The sequence below is a fragment of the Pelodiscus sinensis genome, chromosome Z (genome assembly GCF_052426305.1).
Source record: "Pelodiscus sinensis isolate ZL-2025 chromosome Z, ASM5242630v1, whole genome shotgun sequence".
Classification (NCBI taxonomy): Eukaryota; Metazoa; Chordata; order Testudines; family Trionychidae; genus Pelodiscus; species Pelodiscus sinensis.
Window position 1 is genome coordinate 14,808,950 of NC_143085.1, and position 22,551 is coordinate 14,831,500.

General features: G+C 43.3%; 1 protein-coding gene across 1 annotated transcript in view; it reads right to left on the bottom strand.

Moving 5' to 3' along the window:
* Positions 1–22,551, bottom strand: part of PPIL2 (peptidylprolyl isomerase like 2) — a 160,706-nt gene that overhangs the window by 43,325 nt on the left and 94,830 nt on the right. The window contains exon 13 of the mRNA XM_075898287.2: positions 2,077–2,166. Coding sequence (XP_075754402.1) covers positions 2,077–2,166 — 90 coding nt within the window. The remainder of the gene's footprint in view (positions 1–2,076; positions 2,167–22,551) is intronic.

The following is a 22,551-nucleotide window of genomic DNA, read 5'->3' on the forward strand; positions in this document are numbered from 1 at the left end:
CGGCGCTACTGGAGCAACCCGGCAGCACCCCAGCTGCTCTGCCACAGGCGTCCGGAGAAAAGCCTAGTCTGCTCGGGGGGGGGGGGGGAGGGGCGTACTAGCTGCGCCCCCCTCCCCCCACCCCAGCAGACCAGGAAGACACAGGCGGCGGACCAAGACGCACCGCGGTCCCACCACCTGGGTCCTCCGCAACTTTGCTCCCCGTCTCCCTGGTCTGCTGGAGACCAGCAGACCAGGGAGACGGGGAGCAAAGCCTCTGAGGATGCCGGCAGCGGGACAGCCGCGGGGCGTCTGGGCTGTCCCGCTGCCAGCTTCCCCCGTGGCTTTGCAAAGCCTCGGGGAAGCCGGCAGCGGAGCAGCCCAGGCGCGCCTGGGGTGCCCCGGTGCCCGAGCCCCCTCGCGGCTTTGCAAAGCCTTGGGGAAGCTGGCAGCAGAGCAGCCCATGCGCGCCTGGACTGCCTCGCTGCCCGAGCCCTCCCGCGGCTTTGCAAAGCCGCGGGGAAGCCGGCAGCGGAGCAGTCCAGGCACGCCTGGGTTGCCCGAGCCCCTCCATGGCTTTGCTCTGCGTCTTCCTGGTCTGCAGACCAGGGAGACGCAGAGAAAGCCCCAGAGTACACGGGCGGCAGGACCGCGATGTCCCGCAGTCCATGTACTCTGGGGCAGCCCCGTTCATAACTGCGGATCCGACATAAGTCGGATCCGCGTAAGTCGGGGACTGCCTGTACAATATTTATATTCCAATTTGTAATTAGACGGTAAAATGAGAAAGTAAGCATTTTTCAGTAATGGGTATTGAGACAGTTGCTTTATGATGTCTGATTCTGTAGGCAAGTGAGGTGAAAGAGCTAGTATAGTAATGAGGTACCACAAACACTCATATGATAATATTTCAAATAATGATTTATTCAAAACTAAAAATGCAGCAGGAGAACTATTTATCTGGCATGGCTAGTAACCAAATCTAAGCTTTTATTTCAATTTCAAAATCAATTGTAAAATAGTTTTTTACAGAATATCAGAACAAGTAAAAAACAAAAACAAAAACAAAAAAAAAACAGATTCCAAAAATCTTTATTGTGAAATTAAGATTCAATATCTTCATGAAACGTGACCCATGTTCACAGAAGTTCACAAACAGGCTGAGGTTATTAAATTGGGTTTGATCCTACATAATCCTAGAGCTCTCTAGGTCCCAATCTAAAGTACTTAAGCAGATGCTTAACTTTAATCATGAGTAATTACACAGAAGTCAATGGACCACACATATGCTTAACTTTAAGCATGTTCTTCAATGATTTAATGGATTTGAGCCAGACTGCTCAACACCTTGCAGGACTGAGTCTTCAGCTGGGAAACCCTTTCTACCCAAGTCAGCATACCTCCCTTCCTCTCTACTGCTGTCCTCAACCAAAAACAAAGACATAAGAAAGGAAATGGGGTTTCTTGATTTGTATAGAAAAAGAACACACACTGGGGCTAGCTCCCCCTTTTGAGTTCAACAAACATAGAAAACCTTCCAGACTTAGCTTTTTTTTTTCTAACTCCTGCATACCAAATCAAAATGATTAGTCACAGAACTCCCACAGAAATAGATTTCTCAATTGTTTCAGCTTATGCTGTGGAATTTCACAAATGAAGTTCAAAGATACATATTTTTAAACCCAGAGTATCTTGTAAATGAAGTTTCAGCTGAATGGGATTTAAATGGGCTAAGATATTACCCACCCGTATCAGGATTTTGATCTTTAAGCACTGATAGCGAGGGCCAAAGCTTGCTGAAAATAACGGAAGTCTTGCCCATCAGGGATTTCAATGGGCTTTAAATCAGACTCTGAGCAACAATATTATTCAGTGACAGCGGCTAGGTGTTCAAATTATACTTCTTGCCCTCACTCAGTGGGGACAATCCTTGTTTCTAAGATACATTTTTCATCACCATCTCTACTATACATCTACTTATTCTAGGAAATAACTAGAATTTTAAAATTAACACATCTAATATATTAAATTCCTAATTCAGAAGAATAGAAATGACAAAATCTATTCTGAATTATTTAGCATTTGTTCAATACTTACAACAAAATTACGAATTGATCTGTGAAAAACAGTTCCATCATAATAGTTCTTCTTGCATAGCTTGATGAAATTTTCACATGTTTTGGGTGTCTGGAAAAGATTAGGTATTTAATGAAGCCATATCTTTAGATTTCATAATCAATTATTACATTGTACAAAATAATCACATTTTGTCAGTGCCTGTTACAGAGGATTACTCATCACGAATCTGATTAAAAGTTCCTACTGATATAAAAAAATCTTATAGAAGAGTATACTGTATATTAGAGAGAGAGATGCATTCAAGCCAATAATGTGGCTGGAGTTCTTGATAGTTGTCAGGTGGAAATATTTGCTTCCTAGTTGCAGTCTTCCATAATGGCATCTTCGTAAAAAATAAATAATTGAGGAAACCATACCAGAGAGCAACAAACTGTAGTGAAACAGGAACTTCAAATTGTGCTAATTTAATTCTCAGTTCAGTTTAATTTTAAAAAACTCACAGGACATAATAAGGCAGCAGTGTTAAATTTAAAAAACATGGTGGGGATGCTTATTTTTAGTGCAAGAAAATTACTGTATTTTTACAGGGCATTTTTTTAAAGTTTGATGTTTGTTCCTTGTGGAGTTCTCTGAAGATCTATGAACTGGCCATGAATTTTTTAAGTGACTAGAGACATTTTTTTATTATTTTTTGTCCGAAATACCCTGTAATGTTATTTTTATCATTATATTTTGTGTACTGTATCTATTGAAATACAGATATATAAAAATAAATATTTAATACGTGGCTCTTTGCACTTTATCCACAGCTATTTTGTCACTTCATAATCTAACTGGTTGGCCACCCCTGCTGTACAGCAATATGTCAAACATAGTTCTCCGAAGTGGCACAGAAGTATGCTGAATATTAGTCTCATTATGTACTGTTTTATTTTTAGAATATTTCCCCATGAAATCACTGACCATAAAGGGGACATTGTGATAAATGGATCCTTACCACTATTACCTGGACTAGCACCACAAATTTTATGTTAGTGTGTTTAAAAAAAAAAGTGACTACTTATTTTCAGTATCTAAAAGAAAATCTTAGCCAGTAAAATTAAATACACAGCATATTTCTCATTTGCTTTTATGGTGTGAAAGATCTTTTCCCCCAATCATGGTACTGTATTCAAATGCCATTTACTAATATACTGACTACTGATATTCCAAATAATTGCCTTTCCTCTATCAATATAGGTTCTCTTTTACTTCCATGTCAGGATGGAACCCATTGTAAATCAAGAAACAGCCTGACCTCTTAGTTTGAACATGCTCCCCGCAAGTTGTAAATTATGGAAATAAATATAATCCAATTTCATAGAAGAATATCATTTAAATTGAGCTGTAATAGGCTTTAGAAATACTGTTACTGAAATCTGCAGGCAATAGTAAGTACCAGGGGCATAAGACTGTACATTAGTAGAGATGAACTTAAGATTGGGAGTCTCTTTCTGAATAAAACTGATGCATTTAGCATTGACATTACATTAGAATGACTCATTTGTAGCTTTGCTCTGTGAGCTCCAGCAGTGATACAGGCAAGACTCAGGGCAAGTCTATATTACAGAGCGACACTCATAGCTGCACTGATGTAGCTGGTGAAGACATGTTATGCTGATAGGAAAACACTCCCCTTTCATCATAATTACTCCATCATCATGAGAAGCAGAAGCTATGTTGCCCAGGGGGAAGCGAGGGCTTTTTGTCTGCCAGTTAAGCAACACTGAGCTATGTAATTTATATCAATTTAGGCTATAGTGTAGATATGCAGTCATAAACATAAATCATCTAAAACAATACAAAAATAAGGCACACTGGCAAATTCGACTAATGAAATAAACCATTTATATAATGTTTCAAGATTAAACATCTCTGATCCCTTTCCCAAAGAGGAAACTGCTTCAGTACAGCCTCCGTTATTTAAATCTCAACAATCTAAAACTTCTTGTTACCTGGAAACAGGGTCATGTCCCACACTATCTATTAATTACACTGAACTTTCCCTTGATTAACTTACAGGTTCTCTGTTCTTCATGACATCTGGATGATTAAGGCTGTACCATATTTTCCTCTAAAGCCAACCCAACATATAAAAAACACAGCAGCCAGCTAAAATAAACTAGCTAGTCTCAAGTCAATCTAATGCCAACTCTCATCTCAGGCTTGCAGTGTAGCTTATTATTAGATTAAAATAACTGTTTTACGAAAGCATGATAATCACATATTTGTGCACATACTGAAGGCAGTATGTGTCACACACAACCAATCACTTTAAACTGGAGGATTTACATATAGTTTCAATGTTTATGGTTTATATTCGCACTTTAAAATAATGTATTTGTAAAATTTAATTACAGAAGAATCATTTGTTCTTAAACTAGAGAGTACTATATTAGAATCAAGGATGAAAAAGCTATTGAACATAAAAATGCTTGAAAGGAGAAAATGAGCACAGAGTTTTTTAAATTAAAAAAAAAAAAAGAGAAACATTTCCTTTCTGAATCAAAAACAGAATTGGCAGCTTTTAGCCAAAGGCAGGACTCCTTATGAGAGTCAAAAACCTCTTTGGAGAGTGAGTCAGTTAATTAGTTCTACTGAAGGGGGGAATAAGGCAATCTGTAATTAATTTTTTAAGAAAATGAAATTAGCTGAAAGTTGAAGCAGAGAATATGTATACAACTGTTTTAAACCAATAATCAATCCACAAAATATGGATAATACCTATATAAACATCTCTAAAATATAGATTAAAATACGTCAGATAATGATTTTTTTAATGCAAGACCTGTGCTGTCCCATATCTCTGAATGGGTTTCTAGTTATTAAATCTGTTCTCAGAAATTAGCTTTGTGTGTGCAGCTGTTGAAAAACAGTATAGGAACTATATAAGAACCATTTACAGCACGGTTTTCTTTAAATAAATACCACCCAACTGGTTCCCATGGCATCACATGCATCATATAAAAGACAAACACTTCTGCAGGTAAACAGTATCTTAGCAACATTACTCTTTCCATTTATGGTGGGTATTATTGTACCAGAGCCAATAAAAGGTTTTCAGAAGCAGACACCAGTTTCAGACATGTGGCAGGCATTAATAATATCTTGTTTCTTCGAAAACTGTTAATCGTGGCTTGAAGCCTTTTGAAATAACTGGGCCACAAATGTATCCTAGTTGTGAGTTTTATGAACTTTCACTCATTTCTTACAATTAAACTGTCACTGTAACTGTCAACAAACACTGATGGGAAAAAAAGATACAAAATGAGAGAAAGCCTGAATTATTCCAAATCAAAAGGCTTACTAATATAAGTCAAATAGTGATAGAAATGTAGCCGTGTTAGTCTGGTGTAGCTGAAGCAAAATACAGGATTATGTAGCACTTTAAAGACTAATAAGATGGCTTATTAGATGATGAGCTTTCGTGGGCCGGACCCACTTCCTCAGATCAAATAATATTTTCTTCCACTATTTGATCTGAGGAAGTGGGACTGGCCCACGAAAGCTCATCATCTAATTAGTCTTTAAAGTGCTACATAGTCCTGTATTTTAATATAAGTCAAAGACTGTGTTAAGACCATGTCTGGTAAAGTAAACACTGAACCATGAATCCAAATCCGTGTCAGGTATTAGCTTAATTAGCACACAAAAATAACGAGTGGATGATCTATTCTGCCTATCACTCCCATTTTGGAACTCTTAGGGTATGTCTACACTACAGCGTTAATTCAAGTTATCTTAATTCGAAATAGTTAATTTGAATTAAGCGAATTTGAATTAATACATCTACACACAAAATGTAGTTTGAATTAGCATTTTGCTATTTTGAAATAGCGCGTCCACACATAGTGGACTCTGAATCAGAGTTATGGCTGGCTGGAACCAGTTCCGGCAGGGCACCAAGTCAGGACTTAATGTGTGGGGCTGCTGCCTGCAGCTATCTGAGGTCTGTGCTTAAAGGGACACTACCCCCAACCCAGACAGACAGTTCTCAGGTTTCCCTGCTTGTCTACTTCAATGAGGGAGAGCAAAGCATGTGTGTCTCTGCATGCCCTCTCTCGGGACACCATAGCACTCTGCCACAGGGAACCAGAGCTTCCCCTGGACACTCTGGTGCATCTTGTGGACGTGTTGCCATCAGCCTGGCTGCGCGTACTGCAGGCTGCCATTCAGGAGGTCCATCGGGAGTCTGTCAGTATACAGGGGGCCCTGTTGGAGAGCTTCCGCCCCGAAGAGCACTAACAGTCTCCCCGGTCTGCCCCACTAGGGGCTTGTGCCTCATTCCTTCCTCACGTCCTTCCACTTACCCCTCCCTAGCCTCTCCATTCCAGATGTCAAATAAAATACACTTTTCAAAAAAAGAAACTCTGTTTACTTAACAAAACGGCCCTGGGAGATGGGGAGGGATGAACCTCTGGGTAGACTGGGGAAAGGAGGCGGGAGATGGGAGGAGAAAGGGTAGGAGAGGGGAGGGGGAAAACTGGGAGGAGGGAGCTGGAAGGGGGAAGCTGAGCGCTCAGTGGTGGGGGTCTCATTGGGCTACATGTCTTCCAGCACAGCGGGTGCGGGGGCCTCAGCATCCCTGGGGGGATGGGGAGAACGGTGTGGCGGTTGAGGTGGGGAGTGTAGAGATTGAGGGGGATGAGGAGATTGAGGGGGGAGTGGTGGGAGGGGGAAAAAGAAGTGGGAGGAGGAACGGTAGCTGAGGGGGCAGCAGGCGCTGGAGCGGCATGAGGCAGCATGCTATGCACCAGGGTCTGCAGATGGGTACAGATGGTACGACCCTGGGCAAGCAACTCCCTCTGGAACGCCCGTTCTTTCTGTGCCTGCTGCTCCTTGATGCAGGTCAGGGCTCACAGTGCCCCCAGGTGCTGCTCTTTGTACCCCTGCCGTGTTGCTGTCGTCCTGTGGAGCCCTTGTGTGTGGGAGCATGTCCTGGGCGGGGTGGTGCACCCTGCACGTGCAGCTGGTGCGGTTGTAGAGAAAGAATAGAAGTGGTCAGTTCTCCCTGGGGACACAGTGGGTGAAGCCCAGCCCGCCTCTGCGAGGTGAGGATGACCATACCCTGCACAGTCAGAGCCAATGTGCTTGCACAGAGGCCATGGTCGGAATGTCCAGCTATCCCCAGGAGTGGGAATTGCCCCGAGACAGCACCCATGCCCCTGTGCTGTGTATAGTGTGGGTGAAGTGGGGGGAGATGTTAGAGGGGACTTGTGAAGGGAGGGTGTCCTGCTGTGACCCACCCTGGGGTCAGGAGCATGTCAGGTCTCTTCACACACACGTGTGGCTATCAGGCCACGACCCCTGTGTGGCATGCAGCTTGCATATGCACAGATTGCTGCATGATCTGTGGTAAGCAAGGCCCACACACATGGTCTCTGGTCTCCCTCTCCACCCCCATCCCAGGAAGGGGACAGTGATGGCACTTACATGGTGTGGCCTCCCTGGACAACCCTGCTGACTCTGCAGGTGGGACTGCTCAGGGGTCTTGGTGATGTGGCAGCTCCTGCTCCGTGCCCTGGTCAGGGCCCTCTGATCCCGGCTCACTGTCCCCCAGGGTGGCAAGGACCATCCCACCCCCCAGGATGTGTCCGGTGCCTCGAAGTAGGTGCCCCTGCTGAGGAGCTGCCCCGAATGGCCCTGGCATACCCCTGCCGTAGCTCTGTAATTTTCAGGCGCACCTGCTCCTGGGGGTGCCTGTGGCCTTTCTGGGCCATGGTGGCAGCTATGCGGCCATAGACGGCTGCGTTCCTCCATCTAGTGCAGAGGATCATGGACATTGGGGGCCTGCCCCCAAAACTCAGTAAGGTCCATGATCTCCTCATTAGTCAAGGAGGGAGTGTGGCTTCTATGACCCCGGGCTGGCTCCTGGGTGAGGGACAGCAGGCTGGCACTGGCTGCCCAACTCATCGTGGAGCCACTGGGTCAGGGGCAGATACTGCTGGCAGGCCTGGATCTGGCACATGCAGTCTGGACAGAGTCTACCCCTTTAAGGGCTCCAGGGCAGGGGGAGAGTAGAGGAATATTCCTGGTTTGGCCCAGAGTGGCCACTAGAGGAAATTGGGAAGGGCTGGAGACCAGCTAATTCGAAATAAGCATCTACACAGTGCTTATTTCGAATTAGCTAATTCAAATTTGGTGTTACTTCTCACAGAATGAGGTTTATCAAATTTGAATTAAGTGCTCCGCTATTTTGATTTTATTTTGAAATAGCAGTTTGCCTGTATAGATGCTACTAAAGTTAATTTGAAATAATGGCTATTATTTCGAATTAATTTTACAGTGTAGACATACCCTTATAGAGTTGGGGGAGGGAGAGAAGAAAAGAGGAAGGAATTGACTGGTGGAGCATGCATTACCTGCATGGCTGCCACCCAAGGCCTTCATCATCCTAAAACTTTCCTGACATCAGCAGGCCAGAGAGAGGGACCAAGTGACACTGCCAACTCTGCTAGCTCTAGCTCAGGGGTGAGCAATAATTTTTGGCAGGGGGCCACTCCAAGATTTTGGAAGTGATCAAAGGCTGTACTTTTCTGCGGAGGGAGTGCAGGGTCTAGGATGGAGGTTAGATACAGAAGAGTTCACAGGATAAGGGCTTATGGTGCAGGTGATGGTGTGAAGTCTGAGAGGGAATTTGAGTAAAGGAAGGGGTTGTAACCTGGGTCAGGAGATTAGAGTGTAGGGTCAGGGAGGGAGTATAGATTGAGGAGAGGATTCTGACCTGGAAGAGGGGCACTGGGAAGGGGTGCAAAGTGACCTGGGAGAATAGGAAAAGAGGGTGAAGACTGAAGAGGGTGTGGGTGATGACTTGGGGCAGAGGAGGGGGGTACAGGGTCTGAGAGGGTGTTTGGGCGCAGGAGAGGATTCTTACCTAGGGGAGGATGTGTAAGAGGAGGTACAGGATCTGGGAGGGCGTTGTGACTAGGGGCAGGGGCATGTTTAGATGATGACCTGGGAAAGGGAGTTGGGGTGCAAAAGGGGCAGGAGTGTCAGAGGCACGCTCTAGCTGGGAAGCGCTTACCTAAGCCAGCAGCCCGGCAGCTCCCCAAGGAAGGCTGCCTGCTGAAGCCCCTCTTGAAACTGCAGACTGCTCCCTACACATGGCTCTCAGCTTTGCAGGAGGAGAGGGGGAGTTTTGCGCTACTCCCATCCCCCTGGCCAATCCCTCAGCTCCAATTGGCTGGTTGTTTCCAGCCAATAGGAGCTGAGAGATTGGCTAGGGTCAATTCCTATTGGCGGGGTGTTTTGGGCCAATGGGAGCTAAGGATCGGGCAGGGGACAGGGAGATTGCGCAAAGTTACCCCACTCTGCAGAGCAGAGAGCCCACAGACTGTGCTGTAAACCAGGCAGCTGTGTGCCTGAGGGTCACAGTAGGGTGGTCTGTGAGCCAGATCTGGTAGCTTGGCAGGCCAGATCCAGCCCCCAGGAGGTATTTTGCCCAGCTCTGCTCTAGCTGAATCCCACGCACCATCTGGGATGAAATGGAATGAGATATTAAATAGCAACAACAGCTATAGCACACCTCAACACATTTCTTTCTTCCAATAACAGGACAATTATTACTAAATTTGATACCTTATAAAACAGTGGTTCTCAACCAGGGATATATGTACCACTGTGGGTACGCAGAGGTCTTCCAGTGAGCACATCAACTCATCTAAAAAAGTTGCCTAGATTTACAACAGGCTGCATAAAAAGCACTGAAGTTAGTACAAACTGAAATTTCATAGAATGACTTGTTTATACTGCTCTATAGACAATACTCTGAAATGTAAATACAGTGTTTACATTTCAACTATTTTATAATTATGTTAAAAATGAGGAAGCATGCAATTTTTTAGTCACAGCGTGTTGAGACAATTTTGCATTTTTATGTCTGATTTTGTAAGCAAGTAGTTTTTAAATTAGATGAAATGTGGGATACACAAGACAAATTAGACTCTTGAAAAGTGTACTGTAGTCTGGAAAAGTCAAGGATCATGGATATAAGAAGGAAATTTCCTTTTAAAACTTTCTCCAGCTAAAGGGAACAAGGGATGTGGTTAAAATTAACCCTTACTTAACACTTTACATTTCAATACCTTTTTTCCTTCTTTAATAAAATGTTAAAATTATTTTTAATGTTGTGTTCACTGTGGCACTAAGGTAGCAGAGGTCTCCGTACATCAACCCCTGAACTGTGTTTAACACTGCTGAATGCTGGACAGTAACTGGGTTACATTAACACCTTTGGCCAAGACAGTCATCTAAATTAATATAATATGCCTAGAATCTCTGGTCAGCAGCCTGGTTTATCCTGAATAGCTACTGTGCTAACCAGATCTCAAATTGCCAAGCCAAAATTAAGCCAATATTTTTAGCATCATCATGATCTTCTTAGGGGAAAAGGATGGGGATAGGAACAGGTGGACTATATGAATTCAGAATAAGGAAATTACTTTCTACATTGATGCTGCAATCATGATCATCCTGTAGATGGCTGCAGGGCTCCTTTTGTTCTTTTATTAAGGATAGGTAAAAGTACTACATAAAATACACACTTGTGAAAAATGCCAGATTGATAGTCCTCCAATGCAAAGCCCTGTACTTAGTCACAGAACAGACACAAGCTTCCTCCACACTGCTTCTTTCCAGTGTGACATTTCTAAGGCCTTGCCTACATTGACAAGTTTAATCACCAAAAAACCCTTTTTGGCGACAAAATCTGGATAGTGTTCACATTGTGACACAACAAAAGTCGCAATAAATGCCCAGTTTTGGCAACAAAAAACTTCCACCTCCTCAAGGGACTTTTCTCTCTTCCCTTCCTTTTACTGTTGACAATCATGTAGTGTGCACAACAGTAGGCTTTTTGTTGAGTTTTCTGAACTCCCCACAATGCTCAATTAGCCAATCACGCCAGTGCTTTGATCTCTGCTACTCAGCAGCCACTTAAACAGGTAAACAGATGTGCTTCTCCCACCTGCAATTCCCAAGGACTTCAAAATTAATTTCCTTGTGTTTGACTTATTTTGATCCTCAAGGCATCTTCTCAGAGAAACAGGGGTGGTCACTCTCAAAATGCTCTTCTGTTTGAAGCATTCCAAAGCTTTTGGATCTTATCTGTGTGTAAGGTGAAGAACTGGTACAATCACAACTATGAATGACCCATAAAAACTATGACATCTACGGCCACATTTCTCGAACCCTATGTGAGAAGGGCTATGACTGAGACACCCTACAATGCAGAACCAAGACAAAGGAACTCTAGCAGGTGTACCAGAAGGTGAAGGAGCAAACAGCTGTCTGGTGCAGAACCCACAACATGCCATTTTCATTGAGAGCTGGGTGCAGTCCTAGGTGGGGACTCCACATCCCACTGCATCATCTAGGATCACAATGGGCATTTCCACATCCACCACTGTAATTTTCTGGTCTAGAAAGAAAGTCCCAGCCTGCAGCTTTCTGTTCTGGGAGATGTATGCATCTAGACCCACAGTGATTCACAAGCATCTGATGCACCATGGAGAAGTATGGTGATGTACTATGAGGCAAGGTGGAGTGGCACTATAATAGGAGTCCGCTGCCACTGTTTGGAAAGCCTATGTCATCAAAGCCAGCCACAGTCTCATCCACATTTCCCAGAGTCACAGTCCCATGCAACAAAATGCAATTTATTGCCCCACACACTTGCGTAAGAGCTGCCCCAATGATGGACTGTCTCACTCCAAACTGGTCTGCAACTGAATCATAGCAATTGGGAGTCACCAGCTTCCACAAAGCAATGGCAACACACTTCTCTACCAGTTCTCATTTGGGTGTCCTTGCACCGCAGTTTGGTGGCCAGCTCAGCACACAGCTCTAGAAATGCTGCTTTATGCATCCAAAAATTCTGTAGCCACTAGTCTTCATCCCTCACCTGCATGACAATGCGATCACTCCATGCTGGTTTCCCTAGCCCAACAGCGATGCTCTACTGTGCACAACTGTTCTATGATAGCCCAATGCAACACCGCTTTGCTGCTGCCCCTGTCACTTACATTGTTGTCCACACCCAAGTCTTTGTCCTCTGCTATTAAGTGCATACGTAGTTCTGCTCCAATGTGTGATGTCCTAAACACATTGAAAAGAACACGGGACAGAATTGTGGGATCCATGATTTCTCATGGTAGATGATGGAGTTTGCAGCAAGTACAGTCATTTAAATGATGTGAAAGTAAGCTGAAAGCCCACTGAGGGCTCGGAAGCAAAGAGGGGCCGATGGGTCACTTTTCACATTCTCAAAATGTATAGCACTACATTGCACATTCCCAAAGTGTTTAGCAACTGAAGATAATGCCAGGTATTGTGGTATTGTTTACTCACATTGCTTTGCTCTTTCTGTCAATAGGGTACTAGCAATGTGGCCATGATATTCTGGCAATGGGAGGCAAAAAACCAGGCTTAATGAGTTTTCAGTTTTGGCAACTTCTGCATGTCGACAGCACTTTCATCACCAAACTTTTCCAATTTAGACAAAGTCTAAGGGTGAGAGAGTTGGTTAGCTTCAATGCACATTCAATCTTTGGTCTTTCTGAAAACACTCCTAGCAGTCCTTCCTGGAATAGCACCCCGTGGTCGAGGAAGCCAAAGCCCTCCTGGTGACACCATCTTCGCAGCCAGGCGAGGAGGGGGAAGACCCTATTTGGACACAGACTGGTTAACCTAGTGAGGAGGGCTTTAAACTAGGTTCGCTGAGGACAGGTGAGCAAAGCCCACGGGTAAGTGGAGAACATGGAGACCTGGGAGATGGGTCGGAAATAGGAGGGAGCGTGGGCTATAATGGCAGAGAGAAAGGAGGGTCAGGGCAAAACTGGGAGGCAAGATCAAATAAGTATCTTAGATGCCTATATACAAATGCGAGAAGTATGGGTTATTAGCAGGAAGAACTCAAAGTGCTAATAAATAAGCACAATTATGACATTGTTGGCATTACAGAAACTTGGTGGGAAAATACACACGATTAGAATGTTTGTATGGAAGGGTACAGCTTGTTCAGGAAGGAAAAACAGGGAAAAAATGGAGGAGGTGTTGCCTTATATATTAAAAATTAACACACTTGGAGTGAGGTGGAGATAGACATAGGAGACGGAAGTGTTGAGAGTCTCTGGATTAGGCTAAAAGGGGTTAAAAACAAGGGTGATGTTATGCTACTACAGGCCACCTACCCAGGTGGAAGAAGTGAATGAAACTTTTTTTATACAACTAACAATATCATCCAAAGCCCAAGATTTGGTGGGGATGGGGAACTTCAACTATCCAGATATATGTTGGAAAAATAACAGAGGGGCACAGACCATTCAATAAGTTCTTGGACTGCATTGGAGACAACCTTTTATTTCAGAAGGTTGAAAAAGCTACCGGGGGAAGCTGTTTTAGATTTGATCCTAACAAATAGGGAGGAACTGGTTGAGAATTTGAGTGTGGAAGGCAGCTTGGGTGAAAGTGATCATGAAATCAGAGTTCACAATTCTAAGGAAAAGTAGAAGGGAGAACAGCAAAATAGAGACAATGGATTTCGGTAAGGCGGATTTTGGTAAGCTCAGAGAGCTGATAGGTAAGATCCCATGGGAATCAAGACTGAGGGGAAAAACAACGGAGGAGAGTTTGCAGTTTTTCAAAGGGACATTGTTAAGGGCCCAAAAGCAAGCTATTCCGCTGCGTCGGAAAGATAGAAAATATGGCAAAAGATCGCCTTGGCTTAACCACGAGATCTTGCATGATCTAAAAATAAAAAAGGAGTCTCATAAAAAATGGAAAGTAGGACAAATTACAAAGGATGAATATCGGCAAAGAACACAGGAATGCAAGGGCAAGATTAGAAAGACAAAGGAACAAAATGAGCTCAAACTAGCTACAGGAATAAAGGGAAACAAGATGACTTTTTATCAATACATTAGAAGCAAGAGGAAGATCAAGGACAGGGTAGGCCCACTGGTCAGTGAGGTGGGAGAAACAGTCACAGGAAACTTGGAAATGGCAGAGATGCTCAATGACTTCGTTTCAGTCTTCACCGAGAAGTCTGAAGGAATGCCTAACATAGTGAATGCTAGTGGGAAGGGGGTAGGTTTAGAAAATAAAATAAAAAAAGAACAAGTTAAAAATTACTTCGAAAAGTTAGATGCCTGCAAGTCACCAGGGCCTGATGAAATGCATCCTAGAATACTCAAAGAGCTGAGAGAGGAGGTATCTGAGCCTCTAGCTATCAACTCTGGAAAATCATGGGAGACAGGAGAGATTCCAGAAGACTGGAAAAGGGCAAATATAGTACCCATTTATAAAAAGGGAAATAAGAACAACCCAGGAAGCTACAGACCATTTAGTTTAACTTCTGTGCCAGGGAAGATAATGGAGCAAGTAATTAAGGAAATCATTTGCAAATACTTGGATGGTGGCAAGGTGATAGGGAACAGCCAGCATGGATTTGTAAAGAACAAATCATGTCAAACCAATCTGATAGCTTTCTTTGATAGGGTAATGAGTCTTGTGGATAAGGGAGAAGCTGTGGATGTGGTATACCTAGACTTTAATAAGGTGTTTGATACGGTCTCGCACGATATAAACTAGGCAAATACAACTTAGACGGGGCTACTATAAGGTGAGTGCATAACTGACTGGATAACCATACTCAGAGTAGTTATTAATGGTTCACAATCCTGCTGGAAAGGTATTAACAAGTGGGGTTCCGGAGGCATCTGTTTTGGGACTGGTTCTGTTCAATATCTTCATCAACGATTTAGATATTGGCATAGAAAGTATGCTTATTAATTTTGCAGATGATACCAAGCTAGGACGGGTTACGACTGTTCTGGAGGATAGGGTCATAATTCAAAATGATCTGCACAAATTGGAGAAATGGTCTGAGGTAAACAGGATGAAGTTTAATAAAGACAAATGCAAAGTGCTCCACTTAGGAAGGAACAATCAGTTTCACACATACAGAATGGGAAGCGACTGTCTACGAAGGAGTACGGCAGAAAGGGATCTAGGTCTGATCAAGCAGGGCTCCATCCCTGACGCTGAATCTCGCTGCCACACAAGCTCCGAAAGAGGAACAACACCGGTCGTAAGTTGCAATGAAAAATCCAAAAAAGGAGAGACATAAAGAAAAGAATATCTCCTGAATCTAAACAATGCTTCTATCTGTCTTAACGTGAGTATTATATATTTAATAACTCCACAAACTATTCAAAGGTAAATCTGAAAAGTATATCTGTAGGAGGAGTTATTTCTTGTTTTTTAACTGTACTGTTTTTCTACTTTTTATTTGTATATTACACTGTCTTAAAAGAATCAAAGATAGTGAATGGATTTAAACAAAACGTTAATTATAAAGTAAATAGAAAAATAAAAATCTTTGTTTAAACCTAAAAAGAAGCATTCCTCTGTCTGTGGTTTCAAATCCTTTAAAGAACCAAAGCCAGTTAGCAAAAGGGATGAGGGAAGTGACAAGGAATAAGGAAACTGCTTATTGTATAAGCAGCGAGGAGTCCTGTGGCACCTTATAGACTAACTGAAGTGTAGGAGCATAAGCTTTTGTGGGCAAAAACCCACTTCTTCAGATGCATGTTGTATGCGTCAATTAAGTGGCTTATCTGGAGTTACTAGGAATATCAAAAGGTGGGGAGGCTGTCTTTGTAATGTGTAAAGGTGATTATCATCTAAATTAAGGCCCAGCATAAAAAAAAAAAAAAAGAGTTCTGAAGTGTCTCTCTGTAATCTGGTGTTAAAGTCTCTTTGTAGCAAGACACATGTTGTTAGGTCTTTAAGGGAATGGCCAGTTTGATTAAAATGAAGGTAACAGGTTTTTCTGCGTGGAGATGTCTGATTTGTGAGCATTACTTCTCTGGCAAAGTGACTGACCCATTTGCCCAAAGGTTCATACTCCTGTACGCCCAGGTATGTGCCAACAATGTCCCTCTGCGATATATATTGGACATTTACAGAGAAAATGGTTTGCTCTCTTTTTAACAGTCATTCTTATTGGATAGTTAAGTAGCCAATTAGAAACAGATTAGAAACATGCTGTGCCCTTGTTGCCAACATACAGCAGAAGAGAAAGAACTGTGGCTTCTAAGTTGTTGCTATGACTGCAAGCAAGGCTTTACTATGTGAAGAGCTAATCATTTCAAAATGTTCCATCCCTTCAGGATTTGCATGCATGTTAAAGAGAAATTCCTCACTAAGCAGTCCCAAACCATCAGTCACAATGTATAATTTCCTTTACTGCTAATTACCACTACAATTATTTGTTTCTGTCTTCTTAAAAGCTGTGATTTTAGTGGTTGCATTAAAAGGCACAGTCACAAAATATGCTCATTTAATGCTTTGTGTCAAGGCAGTAATAATTTGAAATAATGAGAAGTTGGTTTTGTATTTTACATTACAGCTTTCATCTTATCATTCTAATACCAGAAGCCCTCTACTAAGAAGCATGAAATAGGAAGTAAATTTTTCAGACTTCAAACTAAGCTTGCAATTTTTCATTTTTTTTAATGCCAGGCAGATTTCATTTTGCTTTAGTCAGTTGGAAAGTTTTATTTAGTTAAGACATTTCTGATCGTACATTATTTCTCCAAAGCCAGTCTTCTGCATCACTTGTTTATAAGAAATATAAGGGGGTGATTGTGAATGTCTCTGAGCTCTCCCTCACATTGTCCCCTCACCACTCTTAAGATCAGATTTTTCTACTGTAGCTGTTCCTCAGCTTAGCTCTTTAATGTTAATGTTCTACCTCTAATGCTGAGTTCCTGTCCGAGACAGTTCTCCCAGCAGCACAGGCAGTCCCCGGGTTACGTACAAGATAGGGATTGTAGGTTTGTTCTTAAGTTGAATTTGTACGTAAGTCGGAACTGGTACATATTGTACCCCAGGTGTCCCCGATTCAGCCGCTGCTGAAACTGACCAGTGGAGGACTACAGGAAGCCCGAGGCAGAGCTGCTTTGCCCCGGGCTTCCTGGAATCAGCCGCTGATCAGTTTCAGCAGCAGCTGACTTGGGGACACCTGGGATAGAGCAGCTGGGGTGCTGCCAGGTTGGTCCCCGCAGCGCCGAGGTGCAGCGCTGCGAGGACCAACCCGGCAGCGCCCCAGCTGCTCTGTCCCAGGCATCCAGATTCAGCCGTTGTTGAAACTGACCATCAGCGGCTGACTCGGACAAGCCTTGGCGCGGCGGGACCAACCCGGCAGCACCCCAGCTGCTCTACCCCAGGTGTCCCCAAGTCAGCCGCTGTAAAACTGATCAGCGGCTGATTCCAGGAAGGCTGGGGCAGAGCAACTCTGCCTTGGGCTTCCTGTAGTCAGCCGCTGGTCAGTTTCAGCAGCGGCTGACTTGGGGACACTTGGGGCAGAGCAGCTGGGATGCTGCTGGGTTGGTCCAGTAGCACCTCGGCACTGTGGGACCAACCCGGCAGCCCCCCAGCTGCTCTACCCCAGGTGTCGGCGAGAAAAGCCTGGTCTGCTGAGGGAAGGGGAGGGCGCACTAGCTGCGCCTCCTCCTCCCCCCAGCAGACTAGGGAGACGCGGATCGGCTTTTCTCACCGTGGAGGATGCGGGAGGCGGGACCACAACGCGTCTCGGCGGTCCCACCGCCCGCATCCTCCGTGGCGAGAAAAGCCGCTCCGCGTCTCCCTGGTCTGCTGGGGGGAAGCGCCCCATGCGCAGCCAGAGGCGGCAACAATGGGGGAGGCACCCCACAATAGCTGCGTCCTCCCCTCCCGCCCGTAACGAGGGGTCCGACTTAAGTCGGATTGACGTAACCAGGGGACTGCCTGTACTCAACAGAACTCACTATGTGATGTCCTACAGAATAGGCAAGTTTTTAAATACATGTGTTTATACATCATTGCAGCTCCACAGTCTGTCAGCCTCCTAATAACCAAAAGCAGAAGCTTTACTATCCTCTGGAGGATCCACTTCAGTGCAATGATAAACAGATGGGCTATGGCAACAGAGTTGAATGACAGCTTTATGATTTTTTAAAAATAGTTATTAGGCAGGGCGTACAGGTCACATAAATTACATGGTGATCTCACCAACACATTATCAATCCAATCATGCAGATGCCTTGAGGTCAACATACTAACTACAATGATGAGAAAACAATGACGTTCCAATGAGATGGGATATGACACAAGCAAGGGGAAAGCATCTGACTGGGGTTCCTGAAGGAGAATATTTCACCAGGCTCACAGTGACACATGGAGTTACAAACAAAAGGAAAAAAGGGGGTGCTGGAATTATGGGGTGGAGAGAAGGGGTGCTGCAGGGTTTATAGTTTGATTCAATGGTTCTCTGCACCCCCACTGTGTTCCCATCTTAGCTAACAAAATTCTATATAAGCAATTACCTAATCAGGCCATTTAAAGCTACCCTAGCTCTTTTAGAAACAGCAGAACTAACATTCTCTTGTCTCATACATTCACAAAACCCCTTATTTTAAACAGCTATTTAGTACTAAAAGCTTTTTTTTAAATCAAAATTTCAGTTGGCAGCTAAATTTCACTTTCTAAAAACATTTCTTCAAAGTGCTACCATTAAGGAATATGATCTAAAATGACTAAGTAGCAAGCAGAGTTTACAGTTGGCATCTGCAGAACAATTCAGTTTTGGATGTTACCTGAGAATACACCAGTAATTGATTAGTTTAGATAAGCACAACTGGAGGTAAACAGGGCATTTAATTTGCTAACCTAACTTGTCAAGTTTACTCACTAGTTCTCCAGAAGCAGAGAATTTATTCCTGCTACAGTCATTTTCCTTTTGTTCTTTTATTTGTTGAATGAAAAACAAATGCACAAGTCATGTGATCATTAGGGGTTTGTGCAACTCTAACATGCTACTCCATTGTGCTGAGTATTTTGTAAAATGTTACTAATATGGAAAGAGCCAGCAAATCAGACAGCACACATTTGGTACAGGTTTAAATGTAAGCCACAACTTTCTTGAAGTACCACATCAAGCATCAGTAAGTGAAAAGACAGCATAGCAGTTCTTCAGGCAGTTTCCTGGTGATACTGCAGTACAATCACTGGCTAGGCAGACTCCACCTTAAAAGGGGAAGGCATCTTAGCCTTCACTTCCAATTCAGCGGGGGGAGTCCCCAGCTGACTCTGGGCTTCGGTGCTTCTGCCTTTGAAGTCTAGCAACAGCCCTAGGGCTATACTTTAAAGGCAAAAGTGCCCTATCAACTAATCGAATAATCGAAACAAAAATGCATCGACTATTCAATTAGTCAATTACCCAAAACTTAATATCCTTAGAACCAAGCATGCAGCATCCCTTGTCTCTCAGTCCCACACTCAATGCTTGTACCATGTTGTTTTTCTAGGTTTCCCCCTCCCCATTTCAATATGAACATTTCCAGGAATGAGGCTTCTACTGCTTCCTTTCGGAGACTATTCCACAATCTTTTATAGATGTATCAATATAATTAACAACATAATGGAACCCACTTTAAATGAGATATCACAATGGATGGTCTTCTGTCTTGACTAAAGAAGCAACCAAAAGAAAAATAATTGAAAGATTTTAGATGAAATAAACACACTATACAAAATAAAAATACAAAAATAAAACTGAAATCCACTGTATTTTATCTTTATTTCTCCATATTATCTTTGTACAACAACTTTTTACATTGTAAGGCCAAAACTATGAATTAAACACCTGGGTAACTTCTAGCATACAGTGTGCAATAGTAGGGTTGCCAGATGGTTGAAAAAAAAAATACCGACTCCCTCCCCCCCCCACACACACAAAAATCACTGTGGAAAAATTCTGTTGAAGGAAAAAAGAAAGGGGGGGGGGTGAGGACCAAAGTTGAGAAAAAAATTAAAATAAAACAGCATGTCCCCTTCAAGAGTGAGTGCAGGGATAGGAACAGGGGAGCTGTTGAGCACTAAGACCCACCTTGGTCAGCAGCCATTTTGTGCCAGCAGTCTTGTAGAACCAGGTAAGCATGTGGGTTGGGGTCGGGGGGTGTTGGGAGGCAGGGAAGGGAGATTCGGGGGGAGGAGGAAGAGACTGGGCGCTGAGTGTTTGTAGGGTTGCCAGGTGCCTGGCATTTTCGCCTCCTGGCTTGGGGAGGTGTGTGGGGGGGGGGGAAATCAGAAGATACTGGACATTTTAGGTGTCCGGTATTCTCTGAATTTTTTTACCGCACAGGAGGCGAAAATACTGGACTGTCCGGGTGAATACCGGACACCTGGCAACCTAGCCAAATACATCTCCACTAAGCAGAATTAATGTTGCAGTTAAGCAGTATTTACTGGAAACACACTATCCCCCGACTAATTCATCTCTATCATACGTGCCCTGAAAGAGTGGCCATCTGATTAAGTAAGTCTCCATAAAGAGACATAGTATCTCACCAAAAAAGACAGGGAGGAGAAGAGTGACAGAAGAAGCAACAGGTATGCCCTTATATTGTAAACAGAATTGGATTGCACTTCTGCCTGTTTAAGGCATTTAAAATCAACAGAAAAAGTCAGCTTATTGTTAGAAATCTTTTACACTGCTTTTCTTCAGTTCAGTAAGTTATACATCAAGTAATACCTTTGCCATTCTGGAACTCACAAAGTTTCACAGAAATCTTGGCAAATGATCTCAGACACATACATAGAAAATTTTGGTTTCCAATCCTATTACATGCTCTGCTTCTGTAACCCATAACAATGTAACAAATTATTTCAATCACGCTGAAATACTGATTTCCCTCACTTGGATCAGTACAAAACACTTCCTGGCTAGCTATATGCTGCCAGGAAGGCCCTCATCACCATCCATCTTACTGATTAGAGCCTTGCATTCCACTTTGGCATATGTGTTACCGTGTTGTTTTAAGACACAAAAATAATTTTAAAAACTTCATAACTGTCAGAAGAACCTCAACATCAGTTAATCTTACAATCTCGGAAACAAGAGAACAGCAGATAGGCTGTTTCAACAAGAGATCTTTACCATGAAATGTTCAATTCTAGCCTACAGCAATTTCAATGTTGCAGTATTACTTACAGAGAACTAATAAATATATATTTTATAGCAACCTTGATCCTCTGTGTTAAGATGTGGCGCACACCCTGAAAGAGGACAATGAAGATGCCAAGTTCTAGGTGTAGAACTTGGTATTATTTCATGGACCACCTCCCCTTCCATTCACTGACCAAAATACACTTACGACAACTACAGCATTAGTTTCCACAAAAGTGATATTAGCATAATGTCTGTTTCTTATATCTTTTAATTGGCTTTAGAGAATGAAAAGAAGAAAGAGAACCAATACAATGTGACCAGCTCTCTGTGCACCGTGGTTTGGGAACCTCTGGCCAACATATTATCCAGCTCTCCTGCATTAATGATGCCAAAATGAAAAGTTTTGGAGAAAACTGGTGTCCCAAATGCAGCAAAAGAAGAGGGAACGGCCCCACTACAGCACCTCAAACTATAGCCTCATTTTCTCAAGTACAAAATAAATCTCAAGGCTCAGAAAGGACTCTTTCCTCACCCCTTTTTATATATAGGAGTGGCTAGTAGCACCATTTATGATTCAATTTGCTCAATACTACTTATAAGACCCTGCTTTCAGTGGCTTAATAGCTATGCCAACATCACCCACTGAGGATGAATAATATGTGCCAGGCATCTGTCTTTGGCTGATTTAATCCTAGGAAAAAATCAGCCAAAATGATTCAGCTGCTTCCAAGAAAAAGCTTAGAGAAAAATAAGTTGTTTTGTCCACTTTGAAAAATTCTGGTGGTCTTTACTTAAGAGAAGCTTCTGCATCCCCACTCTGGAACAGGAACTTCAAACTCAGCAGAGCGTGGTCTGTGTATCAGGCAAGTATCTTTTGCCATTTCTGTCAAACCTGCTCCAATTTGGCCAAATTTCAGGCTATAGCTACACTAGAGAGCACTGATGGAGCTGCATCATCATAAACTCTCTCATAGGCACTTTAAACTGATGGGAGATAACTTTTGTATCAGCTTCACTACTCCAGCCTCTATGACTGGTAATAGCTACGTCAGCAGCTGTTGCTCTCCCACTGACATAGCGTTCACACTGGTGCTTACGTCAGCATAAATTATGTTGCTCAAGGTGATGGCAAATTCGTAAGTGACACAGCTTACGTTGACAGAAGTTATAGTGTAGTCATATCCTAAGACTTAAAAAATGCATTTTGCATATGTACAGTAGACGCTACAGTACAGATTTCCTGATGATTCTATTAGCTGCTGCAGCCAGCGGAAGCAAGTTCCCATATATCCACCACTTTAATTGCACTCCTAAGGCACATAGGCAGCACAGAAAAGGAAGCTCACTGATTCAAATTCAAAGGAACAGAAACCAAACAAGGGTGGGGAGAGGAGAGAGATAGGGACAAGGTGCTTGGCAGGTGATGGTGGGGAAGGGGCGGAGATTCGTGGACTAGAGCAGTG